Below are 9,112 nucleotides of genomic sequence, written 5' to 3'. Positions count from 1 at the left end.
TCAGGATAGGCAAATGCACCATTTAAGAATATCCTCCTTGGACCAGGTGTATTTATTAGTTATGTAGGGATTGGGGAGCTGGGGGGGGGGGAGAGCCATGCGTAACCAAAAATATCTTATTTTAGTGAACCATCACTTGTAAATGGTTTTTTTTTTTTAACACCTGGGTAGATTTTCATTTTTCCTGGTTGGGGGGGGGGAGGAATTTGTTTATCCATTTCCTCATTTGGATGCTTGCAAGAATAATGCACTTATTCAGAGAAAAGCTTCCTGGTTTGCACAATTGGAAGCAAGTATGTAATTTTTCCTTCTCTGGGTCACAACTTCCAAAGCCTGTTTGGGAAATAGGCTTTCTCTTTCCTTGCTAATAGGAGTGTGACTGGTTTTCTTTGCAGATACCCCGACCTCTAGCAGGGATCCAGGAATTCAGTGGCATTCGATACCCCAGTTCTGTACACGCACACATACACACACCAATTCAGTTGCGCTAAGAGGCTGTCTTTGCACAGTCAATCCAATTTGCAGCAGTAAATTTCTGCCAAATTGTGAAAAAATGAAAGAACACGACCTTGGCTTAAGTTAGGGCTGTCCAGCCTTATTGAGTTTAAGACTTGTGGACTTCAACTCCCAGAATTTCCCATGTGGCTGCAGTTGAAGTCCATCCATTCACTCTCAGTGACTCTGGGTGGCTTACAAAAATGATTGCTTATTTTTACTATTTTTTAAGCAGTTCTTAAGCAGTTCAGAAGCCAAGAAAATACTTCAAGACCAAGGTTTTCCATCTGGATTTTTCTATTTGAAAGTTATGCCTCCTAGGAAGACAGCTCTCCAGCTTTTGCAAAGAAAAAAAATGCAGCAAGAGTTTATTTTTTTAAAAAAACTGGAAGATTAAATATTTTTAATACACTCTCAGCACTGCTTTTGAAGCCAAATGGGTCCTTTATGTATCAATGTCCCTCTCATCAGCTCGGGAATCCAGCCATCGGCCAAGGAAGGACCAGGATCTGCCACCAGGTTTGGCCACCATCACTCACATCTTTGGGAAGCTGGCTAAATTGGCAATTCCACAGGCGTTCTCCATATTCCTGGCCATGAGGACGTAGCCTTTGTCACCCCACTCTTCCCCCCAGCTGTGGATGGAAAGAAAAATAAAGGTTAGAATTCGAAATCTCCAACAGCTTCTCCATTTGGTCATCCAGCTTCGTGGTGGTAAGTGACATTTGGATTATTAAGTTTTTATTTGTGATCAGAGCTAATTTTTCTAGTACATTTTTCTTCCTTAATTTGTGGGAGGTTATTATCATATTATTTTACATATAACATGTTGCATTACGGTTTTTCAGTGGTTACCCACACCAAAATACAGGGTTTGGTGCCTCAGAAGATATTTATCAGATAAAACGGGGGTAAATTGAGCAGTACCTGTTTTTCACTATCCAGTGCTTGGTGCCCTTTTGACTCCCATAACCCACTGCCAGGACGGCGTGATTGATGTTACCAGCATTGCAGTTTTCATCGTAATACACCCCTGAGAAAATCAGAAAGAGACGCCTTCAATTTTGGAGAAACCAACTTCCTTTTGACAGCCAGATCCTGAACATCTTTGAGGTGTGGGGAGATAACGCCTCTCTTAATGTCTCAGGATGAATGAAAAAGGTACATTTCTCTAACAGCAATGAATTAAAGTCCACAGAAGGACAGGGAAGGTTTTGGGGGTCCAATCTACGGAAAACACTCTGCTAATTCAAGAGAAGACCCCAAGGTGACTTCCCAAGTGGGCAGGATGGCTTCCCCGTGTAACCCCTGTCTTGACAACTGACTTCTTTCCTGACTCACCTCGGCTGTAGAACTGGAAGGAAGACAAGCTGGCATCGATGCCCACCGAAACGGGGCCGATCCGGGCTACGGCCCTTTTCAGAGCCCGCTCGTTGCCCTCCGGGATCTCTCGGAAACCACGGCATTTGGCAGCCTTACCAGTGGGATTATACATGCAATTTTCATCCTACAGAGAAGAAAACGGTGGATTTCCACATCAGATCTTCTTTCCTTTATAATCAAATCCTTTCAGGTCTCCTGCCATTGGCAGGTTCCCTCTCCCAGCAAAACCATCTCCACACCCTCCAAACTCTGTCCAGTTCCTCAGATCCTCCACCCTTTAATTAAATTAATTGAGATGACCGTTGGTGCGTGGACGGTCTCAATCAAAACACCCCCATTGTTTTGCCAATTTGCTACGATGGAGACCAAGGCACCGCCGGCATTTTAATGGCTCTGTATTTCGTCCATTTTGGTGGCACAAAATTATTTAGGGTATTTTATCTGACTGTGAGTCAACTTGTTTAGTCTCCTCTATCCAGAGGCCATCTGAAAGGCGATGCTGGTTGAAATGGGAGACAGGCCCCTACCTGGCCGATGTAGGGATAAGAGACGTCCGAATCGATTCCCCGGTTCTCCTTCACGTACTCAAAGGCGTTGGTCATGTAGCCCCCACCACAGCCGCTGTTGCTGGTGACGCAGTCCACAAGATTTTGGGGGCTCAGATTAAGCACTTTGCCCGTCTTCTTCTTCAGCTGCCCCTCCAGAGCGCCCACTGAGCTGAACGCCCAGCAAGACCCACACTGACCCTGCCAAGGGAGAAGAACGGCTGCCAAACAGGAGGAATAAACCCTGCATCTTTACACAGCTGAGTGTCTATGTGTATCAGGGTTATTTTATTTTATTTTTTTCCACACGCACCCCTGGATTACTGCTCTGCAGCCAAAAAAAAAGCAGGAACCTCTTTGAAAGGCTGGTGAAATGTTATTCTTTCAACCTCTAGGAATAAATAATTTTAAATATCTCAGAATTGGCCCCTGACTCCCTTTTGCTTTCCTTGTCTAAGCTAAGTATATTTATTTAACTTCAATTCTACTCGGCGTGTTTAATGCTCTGATTCTGTCTGCCATTGGATCCTTTTCCTCCCTATCATTCCTGATCACCTGTGAGGACCAGGGGAAGGTCTAACAGATCTCTTGGTTGCCAAAAGGGAATGCAATTCTGATTTTAACTCCTTAGAAAGCCAACTTTGGCCAGAGCAGAGATGGAAGGTCCATGAATTAAGCTGCATCAATGGACCAACCCAAATGGATGGGACACACAAGAGAATAATATCCTGACAGAGATACAACTGGATCTCCATCAAACAAGCATCAGCCCATGAAAAGGACCAGCGGAGCTTTACCTGGTTTTTGACTGGGGTTACGTAGCCCTTTTTCCGGTAATCGACAGAATCTGGAACTTTTTTCTCCCAGTCGGGAATGTAAAGAGTCTCGTTATTTTGGATACGAGATGGAGGGACTTTAAGCCCCATCATCTTCTCAACAACCTCCTCACTGGTCTGCAGGTGGGAAAAAGAGGAAGAGAAAGAAAGGGGAAGATGGCTAAGCAGAATATGGGACGCTGATCTCTAATAAAGTTGGAGTCCAGTTCATGATGGTTTTTACACCTGAGGCCACAAAATGACCTTCTCCAAATTGTTCCCTAAACCTCCATAGATCCCATCATCCCCAGCCGACTGGAAGGCCTCCAGGCAGAAAAGGCCACCCATATCTAAATTCCTAAAACCATGCAAAGGTCTACAATTGTGGTTGGACTAGAAGATCTCCAAGGACCCTTTCAACTCTATTGAAGCATTTTCTGTGGTTGGAAGATTAGGGGGATGTGCCAAGGAGCACACTTTCTGAGAGAGAAAGAGAAAATGCAAATGAAGAGGCCAAAACTTATAAGAGTGTATAATTACATGCACCAAGGCCAAATGGAAAATATAGTTTTAATGTGTCATGTGAGTCACAGCTTGGGCATTGATGCCAAATTAGAACAAATGCATGTTGGAAAAAAGATAATTTTCTTCAAAATTAGCTCAAGCATCGCAACCAGTAAATAGGGAAATTCTGTGGATTTTCCAAGTCAGCGAATTGTGCTGAATTACACAGCAATTCTCACTTCGGGTTATTTGCCCAAAGATGTTTTGGTACATCTGTCAATCTGGTTTCTTTAGCGTGGAGAGGAAAATTGCAATGAAAATTAGTTTTTTTTTTCAGCTAGCACAAAGCTGAAAAAATCCGCAGCATCGTTATCATTGAGCAAAGATCCCATTTTGATTATCGGACAGAGGAACCATCGCATCTTACCATGTCCCCCAGGTGATTCATGGCCAGCTCAAACGTGTGTCTTCCCAAGGAGAATTCCAAATTATGGGTGTTGATGTATTTCAGGTTTTTCTCCCATATGACCCTTCGGGGAACTTCTTCCATCTGTTAAGATGCCCAAGCAAAAGTTAGATTCAAAGACACAGCCGACATCCACGTGGCAAAATGTTGTTTTATTTTTTTGTCTGGATTCCTGTTACATGGGGAGCATTTCTATGCCCCAAAGTGTTGGTCACTTGTTTAAAAATGAGGATAAAATCCCTAAATTTATATTTCACTTACTCAAGAATTTGTGCAACGCTTTTTAGAGGCAGAAATACAAGCCTGGCAACAGATTTGATCTATGGTACCCCTGGAGGTAGAATTGGGTAAGACTTTGCAGAAGAGTTCTGATTTCCTTCACTCAGACAGGTCTATAAATCAGATTTCTTACTCACATGGGATCCCCCGAGATTTCAAACAGGATGTTTTCCATCCCAGCAAGAGGACACTACAAGTTTGACCTGGATTTTTGGCCTGCAGTGCAGTTACTACTCCATTACAGCCTTTAGTCTTAAAAGGAACTAAGAGTCTAGTCCTCATCATCTTGAATTATAAAACATCAGGCTCGGGTTATACATTTAAGTCTGCCTACTGGACTGTTTAGCTGATCTCTGAAGGCTGCCCTCAGCTGGCTCTTTTAGGTGGCACAAAGAAGCCGTTGGCACAGCAGGATTGTATTTGGCGCAACTGGATTTCACGCCCAGCCGAGAGCCTGGCAGTTTCCGGGCCCTTACCTTGCCATTATAATCCTTCCGGTGAATTTTCTTCCAAAGCTCCCACTGAGAGTCCAGCATTTTGTCCAGAGAAGACCCCATGGCTGCCACGTTTGCCACAGGCAGCAGTGTGGCTAACAGAAGGATGAGTGACTGCATTCTGGGAGGATCAAACAGGACACACACGCTATGGGAAAGCTCAGAGATTGTGCCAAAGAGGGTTTATTGGACAAGCCCCAAGGATACGGTTCCCATTTGAAATCTCCCCCCACCCCTCACTAGTCTTCGCTCCCCCTCTCCGTCCTTTCTTCCAAAAGGAGATCACAGCTGGTTCCTGTTAGATACTTCGCCATTTTCAGCAAAACAGACGCCCGTCTGCCCAGACAGCCGAAGAGAAACTTAAAACCTCAAATTAGAAGTAAAAATGAAGCCTAATTTATCTGGTGTACAGACAGAGGACAAGGCGGCTTGTTTCCTGACTTAAGAATGAAATAGCTCCTCCCGCCTCACCCTTCCTTGGAGGGTGGAAAATGATTTTCCAATGTCACGTGAAAAGTTTTTGTTTTCCCTTCCTCCCTAAAAGCATGAAAACTCCAACGGTGGCAAAACAGGACAGAGCTCTGGATGCAATCAGAGATAAATGAGGAATTGAGAAATTCTTGTTCAGAAGCATCACACAAAGGATGCAACTTTACACCTCTTTTTCCGATCATTTAAATGTCCTGCAACTTTGACACACAGAAGACAGGCTGGCTTGCGGGGGAAATCAGATGACTTGGTGCCTGAACCAATGTCCCCAATGGACTTGAGGATCCAGTGAGGATTCCCATCAGGCTGAGACAAGTGAGCACTGGATCCCTCTTCCCAGCTCCCTTGAGGAGGATCTGGCTTGCCTTGGAAGGGCTGCAAGGAAGTTTGCTCACTCCACCCTCCAAAAAAACCCCATTCCTGGAATCCATGCTCTCTTTGGCTTACCTCTCCCAGAAATCGCTTGTTTCCTCAGCAGAAATGAGAGTCAAAGGCCAGCTCTGGTGCAAGAGAGGATCTCCCTGGGGCAGCTACTCAGAATAGGAAGAATCTCAGCTGCCTGGTTTGTTTTTATGGTGATACAGCTGGGGGGTGGGGGGAGAGTCTAGCCGACAATGGAAAATCTGCAGCACTGATCTCATGCAACTTATGCTCCAATCGGTCGGGTGAGCAAGGCGGTGAGTGAGGCAGACATCCTGTGCAGGAACGGGGAAGGGGCAGGGTGGGGGAGGGAAGAGGGGTTTTTGGGGAGGAGGGTTCAGCTGCCTCACATGATCCCCTGGCTAAAATCACATTAGGGGGTTTTGATGTGCAGAGAGGAACCAACAAACCTCCCTCAAACTGGAGAATTGGCTCGATGCTTCCCCGTTACAAAGCAGTTTCTGGGGCCCGTGGCCATTATAAAAAACATGGAAAGATTTGGACAAATAAAAGAATGAAGGCATTACAAAAATTCCTTTTCCCAAGCTTGCAAGATCGTTTTGCAAAGTTGCAGAATTTTTGAAATCAGGTTGATTCTCAGCTTTTGTGGTTCAGCTGCTTTATGCGCCCACCCCAAGCTAACAAATCCTGATTTAGGCACAATTTTTGAGGTAGCCTGGAGTAAGGAGGAGGAGCGGAGAAAGCAGAGAAAGCGAGCCCAAATTGGAAGGACTTTACTTTCATTTCTCTTCTAAAGCTTGCCGTACTTTTGAACGCCTGTTCCCATGCTCTGCAAGATGTTTCAAGGCCAATCTCGTCTCAATAATTTCTTCCTTTAATTTCCTCATTACATGAGAGGATCCAGTATTTCCTTCTCCATCTAAAAGTTGTCAGGAAAATACCTTTTCCCCTTCTGGCCCGTGCACCAATCTCCATCAATTACGGTACCTTCTTCCGGGCACTAAATAAAAACCAAGACTTTCTCTTGCTTGGGATGCAGATTTTTATTTATGAAACCCAGAAATGGCTGGGGTTTTTCCCCCCTCCATTGCCCAAGTTTCAAATCAGATTAATCTAACCATCTCAAGTTCCAAGAATTGGAAGGACAAAAGAGCTCTGTTCAGTTTCGCTTGCAGAAATGTGTATTTCTTATATTTTTTTCCGGGGGAAATAAAAGGCTGGGAAGGAATTCCCAACCAAGACAGAAGGGGATTCACAACTCCTGACAACATCCATCCTTGGGACCAAAAGCGATTTCATTTCTTGCCAGGTCGCAAAGAAAGCTGGTTGCGGTTGGTTCCCTTGTGCCATTTTAGAAAGTCACGTGATGGGGCGAGCGTGAATTGGCGGCATGACACGCCAGGTGCAGGACAAAATGCAGAAGCGATTCAGGGCTCGGCTTTAATTTGCCAACAGGATCTTGAAATAAACTTTGAAACCACAAGGCAGGTGCCAAGCATAGTTGTGTTACCAATTTAGGCGTCATTGTCAGTGCTTTGACAGAAGGCATGATGTGGCTTGCTGGCCTTTTCCTGCATGGCTGTTTGTCTTTCCTGTCTTGATCAGGATTTTGGGTCTAGATGTTAAGGAATAAAACAATGACGCTCAAGAACATTAAAATCATGTTCTTGGCTTCTAACTGCCAACTGATGATGAGAGACTGACAATCTAGTTTGTGGGTTTAAAAAACCGTTCAGCTCTCTCCTTCTAGATAACTCCAACTTTAATTAAAAAGTCATTTTGTTCCAATCAAATCTCAGCAGATTTTGTCCTAACTAAGCCTTATCACTCCCACAAGATCCAAGACCTCCAATTTCAGAAAGAAATCTGGAAGAGTTTTAGCCACTCTCGGACACTTCCAATGTACAAGAAGCTGTGTTAAATGTTTTGCCAGGAAAAGCAATTTGCACATTTGCACTCCTGTATGGAGCAACCTGGAGTGCGAAGGCACAAAAAGCACAGGGCTTCTTAAGACTTGTTGGCTTTCAAGGTGACCCAGGATCCCGAGCTGTTTTTCCTACCGTGACTAAGGCAGCTGAGAATTTTTTTAAAAAAGGAAAAAACCATGACGAGGAAGAAAAAAAAAATTAAGTAAAAACACGTGACTGAGTCATGCGGTTTGGGGAGAAGACTTAGTTCACCCAAGCTATTCCCACAAAATTGCAATTGCTTCTTCTAAGGAGGCCTGTCTCCAAATAGATTTTTGAATCGGCATTCACAAGCCCCATATGGAGAATTTAATCCTGAGCAGTTGATCACATGACTATTCTCCCCTCCCCGCCCCACCAAACACACTCATCTTTCTGGAAATGCAAACAGTACAACTTTCCCATAACTTGGTTCTTCTTTCCCGACTGATGAAAATTAGATTCCTTTTTTTGCAAACCGTGCAGATAAACCTTTGCAAAGAGACCAAGAGCATCCACAGATTTCAGAGTCTGCCAGCTTCCTGAGTCCAAGACAGGCTTCCTACAAAGTGCGAGCTGCAAGCGACACCCTCCAAGCTCTCAAAGTGTGGCAAAGGGCCACCCATTTGCCAGAGTCTTTCGAGTGGGAAGAGCAAATTACACAGGGTGGAGGAATTTACCTGTGGCAGGAGGAAGAAAACTCCCGCAAGCAGCACAGTCTATCTTTAAAATTATAAGTTGCCACAAAGCTATAATGGAGCTGCAGCAGGTTAGGTTTTGCTTGCTGGACGCGGGAGGAGGAACAGATAGCTGGAGAAGATGTCCTCAGCTTGGAGAAATGAAAACTAGCCCTGCTAAACTGGTCAAACCTCTCTATCCAGCAATACTCTACCGTATTGTTAGGGACACGAAAGGGCCCAATTTGGCTCCCATGCTAACTGCCAATGGATGGAACTAGGACTAGGAATTTGCTTGTTCTCTTTTTTAATCCAGAGGCATGCTCACGCCTGAGACGCCAGCTGCAGGATTACGGCCCCCGTCTACCCAGACTTCCTGAAAAGAGCCATCCTTGTGCCCATTTCAGGAACATGTTTGCTCTCTACTCCCTGGGTGTATTGGGGGGAGGGGGGAAGAGAAATTGACAAGCTTTCCATGAAGGGAGGAGAAAAATATTTTCTTTGGAATGAAAAAAAGAAAATAAAACCTGCACGACAATGGCTGGAAAACCTGATTTAGGGACCATCCATGCCTTTCACTTCTGGCGGTGAAAGGAAGGACACGAGTTTGGTGATCTCAAGGAAGACAAAACACCGTG

At 44.7% G+C, this 9,112-nt stretch overlaps 1 protein-coding gene across 2 annotated transcripts; it reads right to left on the bottom strand.

The window, feature by feature from the left end:
* Nucleotides 1-774: 774 nt before the first annotated feature.
* On the bottom strand, nt 775-6,193 carry CTSK (cathepsin K). 2 transcript variants are annotated; one of them, XM_034425079.3, is made up of 8 exons: nt 5,918-6,193; nt 4,964-5,102; nt 4,170-4,292; nt 3,221-3,376; nt 2,406-2,624; nt 1,837-2,002; nt 1,423-1,528; nt 775-1,130 (listed from the first exon to the last, which is right to left on the bottom strand). In XM_034425079.3, the coding sequence occupies exons 2-8, from the start codon at nt 5,099-5,101 to the stop codon at nt 1,031-1,033; spliced, it is 1,008 nt and encodes a 335-aa protein (XP_034280970.1). In that variant the 5' UTR covers nt 5,102; nt 5,918-6,193; the 3' UTR covers nt 775-1,030. The 2 variants fall into 2 exon arrangements, with proteins under 2 accessions (XP_034280970.1, XP_034280971.1); XM_034425080.3 differs by having other exon boundaries at nt 4,964-5,140; nt 5,918-5,981.
* Between the last annotated feature and the right edge of the window lie 2,919 nt (nt 6,194-9,112).

This window comes from Pantherophis guttatus, chromosome 18, assembly GCF_059756535.1.
Source record: "Pantherophis guttatus breed Tessera chromosome 18, ASM5975653v1, whole genome shotgun sequence".
In the NCBI taxonomy this organism is placed as follows: Eukaryota; Metazoa; Chordata; class Lepidosauria; order Squamata; family Colubridae; genus Pantherophis; species Pantherophis guttatus.
Note: the sequence above shows the minus strand (reverse complement) of the source record. Positions and strands in the feature narration are given on the sequence as shown.